At 44.1% G+C, this 20,726-nt stretch overlaps 3 protein-coding genes across 10 annotated transcripts; 1 reads left to right on the top strand and 2 right to left on the bottom strand.

The window, feature by feature from the left end:
- Positions 1 to 1,488: 1,488 nt before the first annotated feature.
- crls1 (cardiolipin synthase 1) lies at positions 1,489 to 5,438 on the bottom strand. 2 transcript variants are annotated; one of them, XM_021574179.3, is made up of 8 exons: positions 4,688 to 5,394; positions 4,446 to 4,582; positions 4,038 to 4,175; positions 2,706 to 2,835; positions 2,435 to 2,520; positions 2,170 to 2,238; positions 1,890 to 1,981; positions 1,489 to 1,781 (listed from the first exon to the last, which is right to left on the bottom strand). In XM_021574179.3, the coding sequence occupies exons 1-8, from the start codon at positions 4,980 to 4,982 to the stop codon at positions 1,691 to 1,693; spliced, it is 1,038 nt and encodes a 345-aa protein (XP_021429854.3). In that variant the 5' UTR covers positions 4,983 to 5,394; the 3' UTR covers positions 1,489 to 1,690. The 2 variants fall into 2 exon arrangements, with proteins under 2 accessions (XP_021429854.3, XP_021429853.3); XM_021574178.3 differs by having other exon boundaries at positions 4,446 to 5,438.
- Positions 5,439 to 5,488: 50 nt separating this feature from the next.
- mcm8 (minichromosome maintenance 8 homologous recombination repair factor) lies at positions 5,489 to 13,334 on the bottom strand. 7 transcript variants are annotated; one of them, XM_090211193.1, is made up of 21 exons: positions 12,921 to 13,334; positions 11,962 to 12,055; positions 11,655 to 11,788; positions 11,383 to 11,463; positions 11,034 to 11,116; positions 10,775 to 10,924; positions 10,595 to 10,695; positions 10,323 to 10,521; positions 10,136 to 10,221; positions 9,818 to 9,966; positions 9,645 to 9,719; positions 9,404 to 9,539; positions 9,276 to 9,306; positions 9,048 to 9,188; positions 8,830 to 8,971; positions 8,547 to 8,742; positions 8,246 to 8,459; positions 7,963 to 8,172; positions 7,767 to 7,843; positions 6,930 to 7,119; positions 5,489 to 6,821 (listed from the first exon to the last, which is right to left on the bottom strand). In XM_090211193.1, the coding sequence occupies exons 3-21, from the start codon at positions 11,779 to 11,781 to the stop codon at positions 6,729 to 6,731; spliced, it is 2,481 nt and encodes an 826-aa protein (XP_090067319.1). In that variant the 5' UTR covers positions 11,782 to 11,788; positions 11,962 to 12,055; positions 12,921 to 13,334; the 3' UTR covers positions 5,489 to 6,728. The 7 variants fall into 7 exon arrangements, 5 of the variants coding, with proteins under 5 accessions (XP_090067319.1, XP_021429850.1, XP_021429849.1 ...); XR_016488958.1 differs by lacking the exon at positions 11,962 to 12,055 and having other exon boundaries at positions 7,767 to 7,884; positions 12,921 to 13,191; XM_021574175.3 differs by lacking the exon at positions 11,962 to 12,055.
- On the top strand, positions 13,300 to 20,474 carry LOC110497802 (beta-soluble NSF attachment protein). Its single transcript, XM_021574176.3, has 10 exons — positions 13,300 to 13,631; positions 17,288 to 17,370; positions 17,470 to 17,586; positions 17,848 to 17,894; positions 18,174 to 18,251; positions 18,350 to 18,405; positions 18,619 to 18,703; positions 18,793 to 18,897; positions 19,053 to 19,121; positions 19,237 to 20,474. The coding sequence occupies exons 1-10, from the start codon at positions 13,534 to 13,536 to the stop codon at positions 19,387 to 19,389; spliced, it is 891 nt and encodes a 296-aa protein (XP_021429851.1). The 5' UTR covers positions 13,300 to 13,533; the 3' UTR covers positions 19,390 to 20,474.
- The last annotated feature ends 252 nt before the right edge of the window (positions 20,475 to 20,726 follow it).

Here is a 20,726-nt window from a genome sequence, read left to right as displayed (position 1 = left end):
AATGGGTCAGCTTAATGTTAAAATAGCAGCCACCTGAAACAGTCGAGTGGAAACAAATCTGCCCAATTAGCTAATTCGCTTTCCAGACACCAACTTCTGTTCATCCACCCTGTTCTTTCGCCATGGCAACTTTCAGACACACAGTTACCCATGACTGCATGTATCTGCACTGACCTGAGTTCAGAGGTGAGGGTTGAACTGTGTATTTTGTCCGCAGGATGTTGTTCTCTGGCGGAGGTTAAAAGATCCCTAGTCAGAAGACCTGAATTCACCTCCGGGATCTGAAGAGTGAAGAAGCTGAATTCTCTCACACACAAATTGGATTCCAAGGCACCAGCCATGTAACACCTGGATAAATTAATGATTTAATAAATTAGTCAATTGTAGTGATCCTCGCTGCTTTTCAAGTTTCCAAAACACTACAAATCTGATGTAATGTACTGATGAAATAACCCTCATCACCAGGTATAATTTGCAGTGGTGGGGAAAGTACCCAATTTTCATACTTGAGTGAAAGTAAATATAAATTTAATAGAAAAAGACTGAAGTAAAAGTCACCTAGTAAAATCCTACTTGAGTAAAAGTCAAAGTATTTGGCTTTAAATAAGTATCAAAAGTGTCAATAATTTCAAATTCCTTATATTAATCTAACTAGACTGCATGATTTTCTTGTTTTTTTATTTACAGGTAGCCAGGGGCACATTCCAACTCAGACATAAATTTACAAACAAAGCGTGTATTTAGTGAGTCTGCCAGGTCAGATGCAGTAGGGATGACCAGGGATTCTCTCTTTAAGTACGTGAATTAGACCATTTTCCGGTCCTGCTAAGCATTCAAAATGTAATGAGTACTTTGGTTTCAGGGAAAATGTAAAGTAAAAAGTACATTTTCTTCAGGAATGGAGTGGAGTTGTCCAATTTAAATAGTAAAGTACAGATACTTCAAAGTACTAAGTCGTTTTTGGGAGTGTTTTTACTTAAGTACCACTGATCATTTGAAGCCTCATTAAATCATGTTTCTTTCCATTATTACTGATGTTGCAGTTTGACTAGCCGTGCACAGCCATCCTTCCCAATCTTGTCTCACTGAACCATGAGCTTCTTAGGGTTTGACAAAACCTGCTCTATTGGAGAAATCACTAAGCTAGGAGACAGAACTGCCGAGTGGCGCAGCATGGGTAGGCCATCATTGTAAATAAGAATGTGTTCATAACTGACTTGCCTAGTTAAATAAACATTTTAAAAACAAATGGCAATACAAATATCAATAGTCAATCAACAGCTGGTGACTTCAGTAGACCAGCAGATGTCACTAACACACAGCTTTGACACACTAAACCTTCTTGGTACAATTGGTGGCAATGTCGAAAACGTCCCCATTGCATACACATTTAAAATTCCTGCCACACACACACTCTTGCAGAATCATGATCTTCTTTACAGACCATACTAGCAATCTAAACAAGGAGTTGATAAATACGGCAGTAGAGCAGGTTTATGGTTTAATCACATTCATCAGATACAAAACGTTCCCATGGCAATACTGAGATTAAAAATACACACTCAGAGTTCATTTTGGAGTCTTTCCAAACACACGTGGGTGTGTGTTCAACTTGAGTACTCAGGCGCAACAATGGTTGTGGAGTGTATTAAGTTGCAACCGTTACTTGGCGCTTGCTGAGTTGCCATGGTTACTTGGTGCTGTTGAGCACAGCGACAGTCTTCATGCCATAGTGATAGTAGCTGTAGCCTGACACAGTCGTCGTTACCGCTGTGATATACCTGCACATAAACACAGTATTACCAACACATGCAGAACAAAAACAATTAACCATTTTGAGTTTCAGAGTGCAGTGTGCCAAAACAGACTGCCTGTGGTGTGTGTCTTACCATAGGGCTTGCAGGAGCGGACTGTCTGTGTAGTGAAAGACAGGTGAGGCCAACGATGCTGCTACTAGGAAGAGCTGGATCGCTGTGTTCACCTGCACGCAAGCATACAACCCACACACACACACGATTAACCAACTAGACAAACGACTGAGGACTGTTGTATGACTTTTTTTGCATGGGTATTTAGATATATGCGTGTGTTTGTGTATATATTTAGATATATGTGTTTGTGTGTGTGTATATATATATATATATATATATATAAGGTACAGAAACTTACCTTGCTGAGGGTGGTGGGTTTGAGCTGCGCTGTTGTGTAGCAGGGGTTAAAAAACTTACTGAGAGTCACCTGGAACGAGAGAGAAGAGAGCAAGAGGAGGGAGCGGAAGATAATTATTATGTAGTCTAAAAAGAGCAACGCCAAAGATCTAGACGCAACAAAGTTCTGGATCCACTGCCATTCATCTCCTCGTTCCTGTATCCTACTGATGGGCAAGTGTCCGTGACAGCCCTGAACCAGCCCGCTGTGTGTGTGTGAGACTTACAGGAGGTGGGACAGTCTTGTATCTGACGTAGAAAACAGCCGCTATCAGACCAACGTCTCTGGCTATCACCAACGCTGTCAGGGGAGCTAAGAAAAGACATGGTCAGAGGTGCTGGAAGACCATAAATTAAACAACTAATTCATTTTTGCTTTCAAATGTGTCTTCTACATCTATGAGGATTGTGTTGACATTGTTTGGGATTATTAGCACTGTAAACAGAAAGATTTAATTGAATTTCACAGCAAGGAAGGACTTGCATTTCAACACACACCTGGGATGAGCTGTGCATAGGTGAGACTGATGTAGAGAACGCTGATGAGGATTTTATCAGCCAATGGGTCGAGTGCGCTGCCCAGCGCAGACTTCTGACTGGGCCAGTTACGGGCTATATAACCATCCAGCTACAAAGACAACACACAGGGTTAACAGTGTGTAGTATGTACGTGTGTATGGTGGCGTATTATTATTAATTTATTTTTATCAAAGTACACTATATATACACAAAAGTATGTGGACACCCCTTCAAATTAGTGGATCCAACCATTTCAGCCACACCCGTTGCTGACAAGTGTATAAAATCAAGAACACAACCATGCAATCTCTATAGACAAACATTGGTGGTATTATGGCCTTACTGAAGAGCTCAGTGACTTTCAACGTGGCACCGTCATAGGATGCCACCTTATCAACAAATCAGTTTGTCAAATTTCTGCACTACTAGTGCTGCCCAGTCAACCGTAAGTTCTGCTATTGTGAAGTGGTAACGTCTAGGAGCAGCAACGGCTCATCAACAAAGTGGTAGGCCACACAAGCAATGTCAGCACAATAACTGTTCTTTGGGAGCTTCATGAAATGGGTTTCCATTACCGAGCAGCCGCACACAAGCCTAAGATCACCATGCCAATACCAAGCGTCGGCTGGAGTGGTGTAAAGCTCGCCGCCATTGGAGCAGTGGAAATGCTTTCTCAGGAGTGATGAATCATCTTGCAGTCCGACGGACAAATCTGGGTTCGGCGGATGCCAAGAAAAGGCTACCTGCCTCAATGCATAGTGCCAACTGTAAAGTTTGGTGGAGGAGGAATAATGGTCTGGGTGGGTCTGTTTTTCGTGGTTCGTGCTACGCCCTTTAGTTCTAGTGAAGGGAAATCTTAACACTACAGTATACAATGACATTCTGGACGATTCTGTGCTTCCAACTTTGTGGCAACAGTTTTCCTGTTTCAGCATGACAATGCCCTCGTGTACAAAGTGAGATCCATACAGAAATGGTTTGTCGAGATCAGTGTGGAAGAACTTGACTGGCCCGCAAAGAGCCCTGAGCTCAACCCCATTGAACACCTTCAGGATGAATTGGAACGCTGACTGCGAGCCAGGCCTAAACGCCCAACATCAGTGCCTGACCTCACTAATGCACTTGTGGCTGAATGGAAGCAAGTCCCCACAGCAATATTCCAACATCTAGTGAAATGCCTTATTGCAACAAAGGGGGACCAACTTCATATTGATGCCCATGATTTTGGAATTGGATGTTCAACGAGCAATGTCCACATATTTTTGGTCATAGAGTGTATTTCAAGCTGTGTGTGTAGGCAGGTGTGTGTACCACATCAGTAAATCCAGCCAAAGCAAACAGCCCAAGGGAGAGGTGAAAATGTTGCTCAGTTATCAGGATTCCCAGGACTGGAGCCAGTGCGATGCGACACACACACAGCAGGTTGGGGATAGTCCATGGGTTCTCATACTGAAACACACATAGAAAGTTTTTTTTTTTTTAAACACTGGTTGAGCAATATTTAGTGCAGGACTGTGCATTGTTCATATGACTAGAGAGTGTGTGGTTCTATGTCTTTAAAACATGCCGTGACAGCAAGGGAAACCAGCCCTAAAAGTAGACTCAGCAATATGGCATAATTTAACCTACAGTTGGGGCAACTTCCTGCACAGACATCAACAACAATGAATCTGCCAAGACTACCACTTCTTGCCACACACACCGACCTACACCACCTACCAGTTCTTTAAATTTGAACAGTCCTTGACCAAGATCAGATGGTCTATCAGCTGGCTGGGTGGTTTCCCTCAGGTCCACTCCAGGTGGGCAGTCGGCTGGGGTCTCACGGGGTTTTCCACTACAAAGACCTCTCCAGCCTGGAAACACACCAGAACTCACTGGGTACAACCTCAACCCCAAGAGAACATGAGAGTTAGACGAGGAGTGATCCGTAGGGTAAAACCTAAAGCGGTCGTCGTTACCCTGCGTCCTCTCGTGACCTCTGCGGCGACAAGATCGGGAGACGCTTTCCGTGGAACCCTTTAGCTCTTGGCCGCTAATCTCTGGGGTCGTTGGGCTGGGGATGTGCGTGTGATATTGTGTGTAGCTGGACCACTGAGCGACAGAGGAGAATCTGTTTTTAAGTCTCTGCAGCAACTTCAGTTCTACCCTCACACACACACCTGTCTGCTGCTGCTGCCGCCATGACGCAGGAATTGCCCAACACACACTTCTCGCACACACCGCCAAGTTATTTTTAGAAACCGACAAGAACATCGCGAACAAGACGCGACTTACAAACTAACCTCATTTACAACTCTTTACACACACAACTGTTTTTACACCTCCCCGCTGGTTCATATTTGTCCTGTTTCCTTAGTATCAACCAGCAGCTCTAGCCGATCAAGCCAACGTGTTCCATGTTTGCTGCCGTATTCCGCGACAGTTTTACGACGTCGTGGTATTGGTGGATATCACCAGATATATAGATACAAGCATCTCTGATGCCACTTAACACATTTCCCAAAACCCTGATTTGAAAAGTTAGCCCGTTTTGATCATTTGGGTAATTATAATCCGATAATGCAGGATGTGTCACTATTTTGGTCGTTCAGCGTGCATAATCTTACCACTACCTGCCTCATTTTCTCTCAAATGTAAAGGTTATTTATTTCACGCCTGCGTACTCAGATAAATCCTTGAACCAGTCACTTGCGCCACAGCTGAACAAACAGCGCCTAGCAGTGGACTCTATACGCAGCTGCAAAGGAGTCTGCAAAACCTTGTTTTTCCTAATATTTTCAACATTTGCTTTATTTGATCAAAATGTTCATAATATTTCTAGCTTATTTATTTGATCACATTCGTCCCCAGAGCAGTTAAATTATAAGTCTTGCATAATACAAAGTCAAAATACATTAACATTGGTCAGGAATTCATATTCAAACAGATTCATTATTAATGTATTAAACCGTTATATATTAATATACAGTACCAGTCAAAAGTTTGGACATACCTACTCAAGGTGAAATTCAGTCAATCTGGAATATTTCAAGAACTTCGAAAGTTTCAAGTGGTCGCAAAAAAAAACCCATAAAATTGCTGCAAAGAAACCACTACTAAAGGACATCAATAAGAAGAGACTTGCTTGGGCCAAGAAACACGAGCAATGGACATTAGACCAGTGTAAATCTGTTCTTTGGTCTGGATTCCAAATTGGAGATTTTTGGTTCCAACCGCCGTGTCTTTGTGAGATGCAAAGTAGGTGAAAGCATGATCTCCACATGTGTGGTTTCCACCGTTTAGCATGGAAAAGGAGGTGTGATGGTCTGGGGGTGCTTTGCTGGTTGAACAGTCTGATTTATTTAGAATTCAAGGCACACTTAACCAGCATGGCTACCACAGCACTGATACGCCAATCCATCTGGTTTGCGCTTTGTGGGACTATCATTTGTTTTTCAACAGGACAATGACCCAACATACCTCCAGGCTGTGTAAGGGCTATTTGACCAAGAAGGAGAGTGATGGAGTGCTGCATCAGTTGACCTGGCCTCCACAATCACTCGACCTCAACCCAATTGAGATGGTTTGGGATGAGTTGGACAGCAGTGAAGAAGAAGCAGCCAACAAGTGCTCAGCATATGTGGACACTTCTTCAAGACTGTTGGAAAAGTATTCCAGGTGAAGCTGGTGAGAATGCCAAGAGTGTGCAAAGCTGTCATCAAGGCAAATTGTGGCTACTAAAGAATCTTACATTATTTTGATTTAACACTTTATTGGTTACTACAGGGTTCCATATTTGTTATTTCATAGTTTTGATGTCGTCTTCACTATTATTCTACAATGTAGAAAATAGTAAAAAATAAATAAAGACCCTGGAATGAGTAGGTGTCCAAACTTTTGACTGGTACTGTACAGATATACATCTCAGTATTGGAAGAATTCACGAATAAAACAACCAATTCTTTACAAAACATGTGTATTGCATTATGTAACAGCAGGTCTTTAAATTATGTTTGTGTGTTATATAGTCTGTAGCTGATACTGTCTGTGTCCTTTCTTCAGCAGGTAGCCTTGTTCATTCAGAGAACTGATGAAACCTTCAAAGTCTGCAACCTGAAACACACACACACACACACACAACCTTTTGAATTCCACGACATGCAACATAACAGCTGTCGTAAGACCGAAAGCAACAGACAGGGGTGTGTGTGTGGGTGTTACCTGTATGTTGAGGTCCTTGGCCAGGCTGCGTAGCTGTGTGAGGTCGTACAACATGGTGTGTGTGCGCTGAGCGTGTGTGTTGAGCGCAGTGATAAATCTCTTGGCAGTCGAACGCTGACTCATCCCAACACCCAGTACTGACCGCTCAAAGTCCAGACCTCCACTACCATCAGAGAAGGTATCTGCCAGACTGACACACACACACACACACCAGAATGTCCCCCACAGAAGTGTCCCTTTTATTTGAAGGTAATTTTATAAATCTGTTTTATCGTTCAGAAATGAAAGCACTTTATCTAGTCCTAAGAATATGTTTCTGAACACTTCTACATTAATGTAGATGCTACCATGGATTACAGATAATCATGAATGAATCATGAATAATAATGAGAAATCTTTCGAGGTATAAATATCATACCTCCCAAAAAATGCTAACATGTTTTGGGGGCATGATCTCTGTGCATCTGTAACGAACTCACCCATCATTATTCATGATTCTTTCAATACTATCTGTGATCATGGTAGCATCCATATTCATGGAAATGTGTTTAGAAACATTCTGTTCTTATTTACAATAAGTGACATTGTGGACCCCAAAAGTGAATTTGTCCAAATACATCTGACACTTTCAAAATGGACTTGATACATATAGTACGTTCATTTCTAAACGGTAAAACAGATATGTATGGAAATACCCTCAAATAAAAATACATTCTGTAATCACCCCTTAAAACATTTGATTTCAAATCCAAACTGCTTGAGTAGCAGCAAATGAAATGTTTTAGCTTCACTGTCCAAATAAATACTTAGGGGAATGTATGTGGGACAGTGTGTTACCTGTGTTTCATGATCTCCACTACGTCTTCAGCGTCACTCTTGGTGGCTGTCTCTCTGAGCTCCAGCTTCGCCCGTGCCTACACACACATAGTGACATAGTCAGGGCACAGGCTCAGGTCTGTGTGACATGTTAGAGACTTTAGGATGTGTTATGATCAAATTCCATGTGTGTATTTGAGTGAGTGTGTTTGCCTACCTCTGTGAGGCGGATGAGGGACTCCAGCTGGCGTGTGGTGATGGGTGTGCTGTCGACGGGGTGTGTGTGTGAGCGTAGGGAGAGGTAGAAGTCCTGGAGCGTCTGGGCAGCGGCGGTAGAGAGTGAGGGATGAACGTAGCGACGGGCATAACCAACATATTTTCTCAGCAGGGAGTGGGGGATGGGGTCTACACACTCCCCTGGACACACCTAACAGAGACAGACTCAATGTCAGAAATTCCATATATTTTGATAAAGTACTTTGGTATTTGTGTGTGGGTACCTGCAGCCGGTCAGAAAGAGGTGTGTCGGAGGGCTCCAGCAGCGAGCTCTGTGATTGATGGTAGTCTCCTCGTGTAACCACGGCACCTGAAGCCCCTCCCTTCCCTGACCTGACGGCCATGACATGTTCCGACAGCCGGCGGTCATGCGACTCATCAGGAACATCCAATAGGAGGAAGACCACGTCAAACCTCGAAAGGAGGGCACTGCCCATCCTACACACACACATACACAAAATAAGTCAACTTGTACCTACAGTGTAGCATAAGCTAAAAATGAAAGGTGAAAAGGTGTGAGTCTACTTGAGGTTTTCGGAGACCGTCTTGGCCCTGTTGTAGTGTCCTCCAGCAGGGTTAGCAGCAGCGATAACAGAGGTTCTAGCAGGTAGGGAACACACCAGACCAGCCTTAGCCAGACTGATGGTCTGCTGCTCCATGGCCTCTAGTAACGCTTGTTGCTGATGGCCCAGCTTATCAAACTCATCTATACAGCACAGCCCTGACACAAACACACAAATGGCACAGATAGGTTGGATGATGACAGGTTGGATGATGACAGTTGGGATGTAAGCGCAAACACCCCTACCTTGGTCTCCTAGTACCAGAGCTCCAGCCTCGAGTGCGTAGTCTCCAGAGCCGGCGTCTCTGGACAGAGTAACGGTCAGCCCTGACGTACTGGTAGTGTTACCACACACATAGATCCCCCTGGGAGCCACATTACACACCGCCTACACACACACACACACACACACAGTTACAACAGCTAGTTTGAGGTTGGCGTGTTTTTAAGTGTGTGCATGTTACCTGTAGCATCTGACTCTTCCCAAGGCCAGGGTCTCCCACCACCAGTATATGAGGGTCTCCTCTGATGGGAATCCTGTTCTTATCATCAGCGTGCTTCTGACTGCCTCCAAACAACGCTAAGGACAGGCCTGCTTTTACTAGCTACACACAAACAAAACACACTTTTTTTAAAAACATGGCCACAGCTTACCTGAAACAACATGACCAATGAAAACTAGGCTTACTCACCAGGTGGCCATAGATGGCTGGACACAAGGAGCTGGAATACAAATCACATCAGTCACTCACAATATATAACAAAAGCACTATATTAGTATGGTAGTGTCACAGTAGTATTCTGTGTGTGCGTGTCTTACTGTACGATGAGCTTCAGTAGATCAGGTTGGCTGTGTATTTCCTGGATGGCATACAGCTCCTTCAAAGAGAACTCTATCCCCGATGACCTTTCACCTCCAGATGACCCCTGACCTCCAGCCTCCTTCACTTTCTGACCTTAATTAAGAAGAAACTTGATTGTCCACACAATTTGAAAACACTTCATTGTTTGTCCTCCCAATAACATGAGTAACAACTACACAATAACAGACCTTTAGCTACCTTTAGAGTTGCTGACGGAGTTGGCCTCAATGTAGAGCAGGAACATACACTTATCCTTCTTCCCCCTGCTGCCGCCTACACACACCACACAAAACACACACACACACACCTCATCAATTACTCAGACAGCGCCAGTGATGTTAACAACTACGTGTGTGTGTGTGAGTGAATACCGTCGTCTTGGCTGACTCGGACTGTTCCAGTAATAGTAACGGTGTCTCCAGGGACCGCACTGTCACAGAGGTCAGAGGTCAGGTGACATTCCACCGTCCGAGGGATCCGCCCTGCCTCCCTCTGCTCTCCTCCAATCAGCTCCTGGACCCTGGGACACCATGGGAAATAGTTTGCATACACAGCTTCAGTCCCAAAACACTTTCCCCTAGCCCATACACCCTAGACACAGACCCCTAGCCCATACACCCTAGAAATGTATGGAGATCTAAGAAGATTGGATAGGTATATATAAGCATTATAAATAATAGTGGAATTACTTGATATTCTGCCAGTCAACAGTGAGGGTGAGAGGGGAGCTCCTGTTGGGGACGAAAGAACGACTGCGACACTGTGGCTGCACACACTGAAGAAACACACACAATCAGCACACATACAGCCTGTGGTTCAATCCAATGTAGGTTGTAATGAAAGTGCTCTGTGGCAAGGTGAGTGTATGTGTTGTACCTTGGTGGGCGTGGTAAACTTGCCGTGTGGCAGGGTGAGTGTGTGTGTGTGTGAGCAGCCGGAGCAGGTGAAAGCCAAGCGTGTGCAGAGTGGTCTGATGTTGCTGACACGTACCACGGTCCCCCTCACACACACCAACCGACCAAACACACTCGCACGCAGCGTCCTCAGGGCTGTCAATGGCTCATAGTTATACAACCTGAAACAAACACACAGTTATACAACCTGAAACTGAGTCAGAGAGAGACCGTGAGAGTGTGTGCGTGTTTTACCTGGCGCTGATGTGGGGTATGTTAATGATGGGTGTGGCTCCCCCAGAAAGCCCTTCCCCCTGTAACTCTGCAGCGTGTCTCTCCAAGTCCATCGTCAAAACCTGACACACACACACACACACACACACATTAAAATACATAGACACAACTACCTTCAGTGAAGCGTATGTGTATATGTACCTGGTGTATGGCGAGGCCCAGACAGTTGAGGGTGGTCTCTGGTTGTTCTCTCAGCTGATTGGACAGGTCCGGAAGAGCCATACACACCTCCTTATCCTCAACAAGAGCCTTATAGTCCACCAACACACTGCCCTGACGCTCAATCTCATCCTACACACACACAAACACACACACACAAATTAAGCTTGCCCACTCGTCAAAGGCTACTATTTTTTAGAGGTTAAAACAATGTGCAGAAATCTCGTTTTTGTCATCTTACTTTGTCATAGAGGTGTATCTGTGAGGTGAAGTACTGTTCAAACACTTTGATCTTCTCCACATACGGAGAACTATCTATGAAACCTTCATACAGGAAACACACACAAATAGATGATCACAAAAAAATAGGTATATAGACAATACACACACACATTAAAATACAAACACACAACAGGAGGTCTGTGGCACCTTAATTGAGGAGGCCAGGCTTGTGGTAATGGCTGGGGCAGAATAGGTGGAGCGGTATCAAATACATCAAACACATCACTTCCATGTGTTTGATGCAATTCCATTTACTCCATTATTATGAGCCATTCTCCCCTCGGTAGCCTCCACTGATACACACCTACCTTCAGTGAAGTAGAGGGCCCAGCCTTTATAGGGAGAGAGTCTGTCCAGAGTGGTCTGAGACACACGGGACTGAGAGGACCCTAGAAAGAGACGGCAAGAGAAAGAGATACTGAAGCCTCCACAATGGAGTCAGTGTTTTCCCAAAACCAAGGGTTGGAAATCATTGAGGGGGTTAAGGCATCTTTAGAGGCTTGTAAGGGGCTAGTCTTACCTCTAACTGTCCCTTATCTCTAACCAGGCTAACTGTGTGGTGTATGTGTCTGACCCATACCTCTTTGAGCACTGGGGGGGCGTGAGTTTCCTCTCCATGGTCTTCCCCTCCATCCCCCTCCTCCTCCCCTCCATCCTCCCCTCTGCCCTCCTCTGCAGGAGCTGTGAGCAGAACCCTCTCCACTCATCTTACACCTGGAAATGAGAGGGATACAATAGAGAAATATAGAGAGAATGTAGAGAAAGAGAGGTAATGGGGATGAATAGGGATAGCTCATTCTGAAGCCATCCTAACATCCTGAACATTTGTAAAAACATTGGAGAATGGTGCAAAACAGGCTGAAGTTGCTAATGAAGATAGTCCTCACTCTAATAATGCCTTGTTCCTTGTTGGAGTGTTTCATGGAGAAGGATGTGTTTTTGGTAGATCCATTTGCGGTCAACAAGATGGTGGAGGACACACTGGGAAAGGTGGAGTCAAAGTGACCAGGAGTGGTATTGTATTGATTGTTGTTAGAAGAACAAAATGAAAGTGCATTGTGTCTTGGGGAATTATCAGAGTATTTAGTAGAACGTTGTCATTTTCTGATCTGGGCACCGGTAAAAGGTGTCATCTCTGGCGTTGCGTTGGAAATTGAGGATGAAAAACTAAAAGCAGAATGTGACTAGGAGTCGAATGAACCGTATGGTGAATGGAAGGACAGAGGAAAGCCTATCGGTGCTTTTGTTATTTGATGAAGAATCTCTTCTGACATGTAAAGCTGGGGTATATGAGATAAGTAGTGAGAGCTTATGTGAACAGACCTTTGCAGTGTCGTAATGTAAATAAAATGTTATGTTTGGCCACTGGCAAGCGTGTGCAGAAGGAATAAATACGGTATGTTGTGGAAGAGTCAGTGGAATCACGTTCCTGTGTTCCCTGTAAGGGTGAAGAAGGTCGAAGTAGCAAGAATCCGAGCTGTCCACCAGTTCCCCTATGCAGAGGCAGTGCAAATAGCCGAAGGAAAAAGTTCAAATTAGGAAGAAAAGGCGATGGATGCTCCGCGGACCGCCATAATTCAGGAGAAGAGAAGAGATGACTAACCTCGTTAACATAACTCGTTTAATAGAGGAATATGACGCAATTAACAGTCAATTCAATAGCTAACGTTGGCTGTTATATAACGACAGCTAACTTAAGTCACCTGAGCTAGCTAACTCACAATGTATGGTGAAAAGTTACCACCTAGCTTAACTATCTTCAGCTACCTCACCTGCTACTAGAATAGCTAAATTAGTTAGCTAGCTAACGTTAGCTACAATCGTGGAGACAAATGTTTCTACTCACCCGAGTTGCGTAACTGGGAAACAAACGTCACTTCTAAAGACAAACTTTACAGGATAATTGATACTCTTTGGTTACGTTTCTTTCATAAGCTAAATGTGCAATGATATTCTTAACTAGCTAACGTTAAAGCAGATATATAAATATATTCCATATATTTTGCTAACAGTTAGCTAGTTAACAAAACGACAGCTTCTGTATTCAGTTTATGATGGTTCTGTTTATTTTATTTTTTAGCTTTGGCGCAATTTCGAGGCAACTTCCGCTTCTTTGCAGCGGAAGACCATACCAACAGTATAAACAAATACTAATCATAGTTTTGTTTTAAGTCTTGTATGAATACCTTTCTAACATACTTGTTATAGGAGCTAGCAGAAAATATAAATGCAGTATGATTCGTACGAAAAAAAGCGTACTGGATTAAAACGTGCAATTTTCTCCAGCTCGCTAGGTGGTGGTGATGCACCAAGACTGAGGAAATCAGAATAAATAGTCACACAACCGAGTAAGATTCTCTCTCATCAGCACCACCTCTCAGCATCCATTCCCAGCTAAACGGATTCTCCGGAATATTTGTTTTTACCTTGTCGACGACACACACACAGCCCAAACAGCGATGGATACCTCCGGGAAAGAGAAGGAGGCGATGCAGCTGATGGCTGAAGCCGACAAGAAGGTCAAATCCTCCGGCTCATTCCTGGGGGGGATGTTCGGGTGAGATGAGATGCACTGGTTTCCTTGTTCAAGTCAGTGTAGGAACACGAGCGCTGATTCAGTAATTCATCACGGAGGGGGGAAGGGTCGATGCGTTGCATGACATTGGACAAAAAAATCGCGAGTGTATTGGTGATGTAGCTGTATGATGATTAGGCCTACAAGAATGTAAATGTTTTAAAAGTGTCATTATGCAGTAGTGAGGGGGATAATGTCGGGCCTGTTTGTCGCAGACAGTCAGGCCTCTGCCTTGGGGAGATCTGCAGTGTTCTGGTCATCTGACTGCAAATTGTGAACATTTACTGTTTTAACCACCAGGATATCGTTGCTCATTACATATGAAAGGGTAATGGCCTATTATATACACTGCTCAAAAAAATAAAGGGAACACTTAAACAACACAATGTAACTCCAAGTCAATCACACTTCTGTGAAATCAAACTGTCCACTTAAGAAGCAACACTGATTTACAATAAATTTCACATGCTGTTGTGCAAATGGAATAGACAACAGGTGGAAATTATAGGCAATTAGCAAGACACCCCCAATAAAGGAGTGGTTCTACAGGTGGGGACCACAGACCACTTCTCAGTTCCTATGCTTCCTGGCTGATGTTTTGGTCACTTTTGAATGCTGGCGGTGCTTTCACTCTAGTGGTAGCATGAGACGGAGTCTACAACCCACACAAGTGGCTCAGGTAGTGTAGCTCATCCAGGATGGCACATCAATGCTAGCTGTGGCAAGAAGGTTTGCTGTGTCTGTCAGCGTAGTGTCCAGAGCATGGAGGCGCTACCAGGAGACAGGCCAGTACATCAGGAGACGTAGAGGAGGCCGTAGGAGGGCAACAACCCAGCAGCAGGACCGCTACCTCCGCCTTTGTGCAAGGAGGAGCACGAGGAGCACTGCCAGAGCCCTGCAAAATGACCTCCAGCAGGCCACAAATGTGCATGTGTCTGCTCAAACGGTCAGAAACAGACTCCATGAGGGTGGTATGAGGGCCCAACGTCCACAGGTTGGGGTTGTGCTTACAGCCCAACACCGTGCAGGACGTTTTTAATTTTCCAGAGAACACCAAGATTGGCAAATTCGCCACTGGCGCCCTGTGCTCTTCACAGATGAAAGCAGGTTCACACTGAGCACATGTGACAGACGTAACAGTCTGGAGACGCCGTGGATAACGTTCTGCTGCCTGCAACATCCTCCAGCATGACCGGTTTGGTGGTGGGTCAGTCATGGTGTGGGGTGGCATTTCTTTGGGGGGCCGCACAGCCCTCCATGTGCTCGCCAGAGGTAGCCTGACTGACATTAGGTACCGAGATGAGATCCTCAGACCCCTTGTGAGACCATATGCTGGTGCAGTTGGCCCTGGGTTCCTCCTAATGCAAGACAATGCTAGACCTCATGTGGCTGGAGTGTGTCAGCAGTTCCTGCAAGAGGAAGGCATTGATGCTATGGACTGGCCCGCCCGTTCCCCAGACCTGAATCCAATTGAGCACATCTGGGACATCATGTCTCGCTCCATCCACGTTGCACCACAGACTGTCCAGGAGTTGGCGGATGATTTAGTCCAGGGCTGGGAGGAGATCCCTCAGGAGACCATCCGCCACCTCATCAGGAGCATGCCCACGTTGCACCACAGACTGTCCAGGAGTTGGCGGATGCTTTAGTCCAGGGCTGGGAGGAGATCCCTCAGGAGACCATCCGCCACCTCATCAGGAGCATGCCCAGGCGTTGTAGGGAGGTCATACAGGCACGTGGAGGCCACACACACTACCGAGCCTCATTTTGACTTGTTTTAAGGACATTACATCAAAGTTGGATCAGCCTGTAGTGTGGTTTTCCACTTTAATTTTGAGTGTGACTCCAAATCCAGACCTCCATGGGTTGATAAATTTGATTTCCATTGATAATTTTTGTGTGATTTTGTTGTCAGCATATTCAACTATGTAAAGAAAAAAGTATTTAATAAGAATATTTCATTCATTCAGATCTAGGATGTGTTATTTTAGTGTTCCCTTTATTTTTTTGAGCAGTGTAGGTACAGAAGTCCAGAAAGGACATACTGTATGAATAAAGATTATGTAGTGGTTATGTAGTGTATATCATGATCACAACATAACAAAAGTTGTTTTGTCGAGATCACAAGATACACTCTACAAATAGGAGTGTGAACGTATTGATGATGGATTGACAGTATGGCTGAGGTGGAAAACATTAAGTGGATCAGAGCATATATTTTTTTATTGATTGCTACACTAAGTTAGAATGTTAGCAAGCTAAATGTTCCTTGCCTAAATGCACATGGGGCATTTAAGCCCTGAATGATGTCTGACAGCAGCACTGTCTCCAAGGCTGTGTTCCACCCCCAGGACCACAGTCAATCGCATGCAAGCAATAACGCAGCCAACTTGGCTAGTCTTGTGAGTGAGCTAGCTAGCTAGGTAGTCTTGTTACCTAGCTTGCTAGCTAGCTTGTTATCTGTGCAGGTTGTTAGCTTGCATAACTGATATGCATATGATTGTAAGGGACACTTAATGTTTTTATGGATAATATTTCAATTTACAGAGCTTGATCAGATTCAATAGCAGCTTCAGAGGCTGATAAATCAGGATTCTGCCTTCTAGGCTTTCCCAGGTAAAGCTCCTTGCAAGCAGATCAGCATTCAGTGCATTATGTATATGATCAAGAGTGGTTGCACTCTATTCCTGGCAGGCTGATCAGATTCAATAGCATCCCCAGAGGCTAATAAAATTAGCCTTAAATATGAAGCTGCTATTGAATCTAATCAGCCTGCCAGGAATAGAGCACACCCACTCTAGGTTATATGCATCAGCCTATAAATCTAATCTGCATGAAAGGAGCCTTACCTATGAAACAGCCTACAAGGCAACATCCTGACTTATCAACCTCTGAGGCTGAAATTGTATCTGATCAGCCTGTCAGGAATGGAGCTTACACACTGTAAATTTAAAATATTATCCACAAAACATGAAGTGTCTCATATAATTAAATAACAGTTATGGAAGCTAACAAACAGCATAGATAGCAAGCTAGCTTGTTATCTAGCTAGCTAGCTCACAAGACTAGCCAAACGCATGCGATTGGGTGCGGCATGCAGCCTGGTAGACTACCTGTCAGGCATCGTTCAGGGCTTTAATGCCTCACGAGAGCACTGAGATCAATGCAGCCACAGGGCTCCTTGATGAGGTTGTTATCATGCATCTGAACAAATGAATGGATGATCAATGGTACTTTTGATTATCTCGTGATTTCAACAAAACAACTTTTGTTATGTCATGATCACGAGAAAATTATCTTTTGATCTTGACAAAACAGTTTGTAATGTACTGTAATGATCATGAGATAAATAAGTTGTGATCTTTAGATAACAAGATAATACTTTTTTTATTCATACAGTATGTCCTCTCTGGACTTCCATATAGGCCTATTCTGTAGAACAGACATGGCTCTCTGACATGTAGAGTAGGCCAGCTCTATTCATGAGATTTTCTTTAGTAGACAACGTTCAGTTTGTATCCTCCTGAATGAGACCCAGTAAACACAAACACACATTGTCTGACGATGTCCAGGTCTATAGCTCATATACCTGGCAGTTTATAACCATGTGTGTGTGTGTGTGTGTGTGTGTATTTCAGGGGGAGTCACCATAAAGTAGAAGATGCATGTGAGATGTACGCCAGAGCAGCCAACATGTTCAAGATGGCCAAAAACTGGACTGGTGGGCCTCACACACACACACACACACACACACACAGCTGAAATAATATCGACGTTCCATAGACATGATAATTATGTTTGTGTGTGTGTGTGTGTGTAGCTGCTGGTAATGCGTTCTGCCAGGGTGCCCGGCTCCACATGCAGCTGCAGAACAAACTGGACTCAGCTACTAGCTTCGTCGACGCAGGGAACGCTTACAAGAAGGCTGATCCTCAGGGTAGGAACACGTATCTACACCCACTCACTCCAAAACATACTAGACTAGAGGGCAAAGCCTCCCTGACATCTGGGACCCTCCCCTTTGATATTAGTCCCTAATAGTAGGTAAAGTATGCTTTTGTCTTTGGTCTCTCTCTGACCCTCTCTGGTGGGAAAACCTAACCTCTCTTACTCTCTGCTCCCTTCATATATCTCCCTGCCCCCTTTTCTCTTTCTCTCTCCCCTCTTTCACTCCTCCCTTTCCTCCTCTTTCTTGTAGAGGCTATCAACTGTCTAAATGCAGCCATCGATATTTACACTGACATGGTAAGCCTAGTACAACCCTTGAGCCCTGACCTCTAATCCCTAACCTGTGACCTCTAACCATACCACTTTCATCTTGAACCTGCTTCACCCGTTTCTATGTGCAATTGTGCATGTACTGCGTGTGAAGGGGGCTATGTTTTCTAGCCATCATCGGCTGAGACCGCCGATATGAAGGCTGATACAGTATGTACTGTATATTCTAGTGATTCTGTATCAGCGTTGTTGCAATCGACATGTTATTCTCCATCTCTGTCGTAATGATCCACATGTGTATTACAGGGTAGGTTTACTATTGCAGCCAAACATCACATCACTATCGCAGAGGTGTATGAGTCTGAGCTGGTGGACATAGAGAAGGTACGGAACACACACAAAACGTGCACACACACACACGCATACACACACACAGAACTCCATATGAACAATACTTTATGTGTGTGTCTCCTGTTGCCCAGGCGATCGCCCACTATGAGCAGGCAGCCGATTATTATAAAGGGGAGGAGTCCAACAGGTGAGTCTCCTGTGATGTTTAGTATAAATGAATACTATACCATTCAGTTATGCTACCCTGTACTATTACTCAAATGCTATTGTATTATACTACTCAAGTACTTTCTATCATAGAGATTAGGGAGAGGGAGTTGTCATGAGGGGTTCCCCAGGTCTCTATGCTGGGACCTGTGCTGTTCCTTCTGTCTCTCGCTGTCTCTCTCCTCTCTCTCAGTTCTGCTAACAAGTGTCTGCTGAAGGTGGGCCACTACAGTGCTCAGCTGGAGCAGTATCCGAAAGCCATTGAGATCTACGAGCAGGTGTGTTTTGCCTGCATTTTAAAACCCTGAAATGTGATGATCGGTTCTCTCTGAGGGATGTCACAGTGATGTAATGGTGTGTGTGTCAGGTGGCCACCAATACCATGGACAACCCCCTGCTGAAGTATAATGCCAAAGAGTACTTCTTTAAAGCCTCCCTCTGTCACTTCATAGTGGATGAACTCAACGCAAAGGTATTATTATTATCATCATTATTATTAGTGGTAATTGTTCTCTTGTTTTGAAGCAAGACACACGGAGTAGACACATTCTTCATATTATTCCAACGGAACCGAGGGAGTACCTGTCAGTTATTAGTGATTGTGTGTGTGTTTTGTGTTTTTTATAGCTGGCCATAGAGAAGTATGAGGAGATGTTTCCTGCTTTCGCAGACTCCAGAGAGTGCAAGCTGCTGAAGGTAGACAAGATGAGCGCCTTTGTGTGTGTGTAAAATACTTCACGCTGCTCGTTTAACAGCATAGCTTCCTTCTTCACGAGCCCACACCCATCTCCCCCTGTCTGTCTCTCTGTAGAAGTTGCTGGATGCCCATGAGGAGCAGAACTGTGAGGCGTTTACTGAAGCTGTTAAAGAGTTTGACTCCATCTCTCGTCTGGACCAATGGCTCACCACCATGCTGCTCCGTATCAAGAAGACCATCCAGGGAGATGCTGGAGATCTCAAATAAAGAGAGATAGAGGGGTGGGTTGGGGGAGGATACAAGAGGGAGGGATAGAGAAAAAGATGGCTAGATAGAGAGATGATGGAGAGAGGATGGACAGAGAGAGAAGGAGAGATGAGGGAGAAAGGGATGGAGGGAGAGATATAGGGTTAGGGCAGTGGGGTGAAGGGAGACAGGTCTCTATGCGTTTGATGTGTTCAGTGTAAATAAGTCCATGGCTCCTGTAGTCTATCGTGTCTTACCATACCTTTCCTCACACTCCTGTCAAAAACGTTAGCAGTTTCAACTTAAAATAGGAGTTACCCAGCTGATGTAAAGTTACATCAACTTATCAAGTTGAGTTGACAAAACCAGGGAACAAATGATTAGATACATTATAGTATACAAGTTCATACAACTTTATATTTTAGGTCAGTGGGGTACACTTACACTCATGTTTTTAAGTTGAAAGCCTTTTACAGTGCATGTCACACTTAACCTTCCTAACCTCTCCACTGAATGTCTTCCCTTGTTTGGGCCCTGTATGTTCATGTTTTAAAGTGTAGGGCTGTACAGATAGTGTGTGAAAAGGTGGAGTGTGTGTGTGTGTGTGTGGCACGCACACAATGTATCACATTGAAGCCAATATATCTGTGCCAGTGCTGGTTGCTGTTGTTTTTGTTGTTTTGTGTGTGTGTGTGTGTGAGAGAGAGAGAGAGAAACAACCAAAGGGACACCCCGTTCTATTCATTCTATTTCTATGCTCCCCTCAGATATGTTTTCCACCCCTAGACACTTCCCCTAACCCGCTACACACTTATGATCTGAAAGGATTGGATAGGTATAAGCACACACATATCCAATCCTCTCAGGTCTACACATGTGTTAAGGGTCAGAGGTTACAGGGTTAAGGCCAGAGATTATGGGAAGTGTCTGTAATGTAGTGTGTGTTGCTGTGGTGTGTGTATTCCTCTCAGCATGTTGCCATGGTAATGATGTGTGTGTTCAGTGTTGTGTGCAGTCAAACTACAGGTTATCACACATATCTCTATGTTCATGAATTACCACACGTTTGTGCAAAAAAATTTACTAAAAATAAAACTTCCAACAAACTTGCATTTGCTGCGGTGTGTTTGTGTGTGCTTGTGTGAAAGAAAGCGAGAGGGGGGAATATTGTATCTTTCTGTAATCAAAATCAATGTAAAAAAGTAATATATTTAAAATGATGGGAATTTTCGTGAAATCAAATAACAATTATATCTAACACTGATTTTCGTAATTGTTTGCACGTTTGTCAGACTAGGACTACAAACAAAACATTCCGATGTTGTTTTTAGAAAAACGCGGTATTTGTTATCAGCAAC

The sequence above is a fragment of the Oncorhynchus mykiss genome, chromosome 19 (genome assembly GCF_057628025.1).
Source record: "Oncorhynchus mykiss isolate SJ-2025 chromosome 19, ASM5762802v1, whole genome shotgun sequence".
Classification (NCBI taxonomy): domain Eukaryota; kingdom Metazoa; phylum Chordata; class Actinopteri; order Salmoniformes; family Salmonidae; genus Oncorhynchus; species Oncorhynchus mykiss.
Note: the sequence above shows the minus strand (reverse complement) of the source record. Positions and strands in the feature narration are given on the sequence as shown.

Coding starts and splice junctions, on each gene's coding strand:
- crls1 (XM_021574178.3), bottom strand. CDS start 4,982: ATGTTCTTGTCGGTTTCTAAAAATAACTTGGCGGTGTGTGCGAGAAGT. Junction 2,239..2,434: donor ACAAGACTGTCCCACCTCCT/GTAAGTCTCACA, acceptor CTCTCGTTCCAG/GTGACTCTCAGTAAGTTTTT. Junction 1,982..2,169: donor AACCCACCACCCTCAGCAAG/GTAAGTTTCTGT, acceptor GCTTGCGTGCAG/GTGAACACAGCGATCCAGCT.
- mcm8 (XM_021574173.3), bottom strand. CDS start 11,781: ATGAGTGGAGAGGGTTCTGCTCACAGCTCCTGCAGAGGAGGGCAGAGG. Junction 9,720..9,817: donor CCGAGTCAGCCAAGACGACG/GTATTCACTCAC, acceptor TGGTGTGTGTAG/GCGGCAGCAGGGGGAAGAAG. Junction 7,844..7,962: donor CCCTCATCCGCCTCACAGAG/GTAGGCAAACAC, acceptor ATGTGTGTGTAG/GCACGGGCGAAGCTGGAGCT.
- LOC110497802 (XM_021574176.3), top strand. CDS start 13,534: ATGGATACCTCCGGGAAAGAGAAGGAGGCGATGCAGCTGATGGCTGAA. Junction 17,587..17,847: donor CAAGAAGGCTGATCCTCAGG/GTAGGAACACGT, acceptor TCTTTCTTGTAG/AGGCTATCAACTGTCTAAAT. Junction 19,122..19,236: donor GAGAGTGCAAGCTGCTGAAG/GTAGACAAGATG, acceptor GTCTCTCTGTAG/AAGTTGCTGGATGCCCATGA.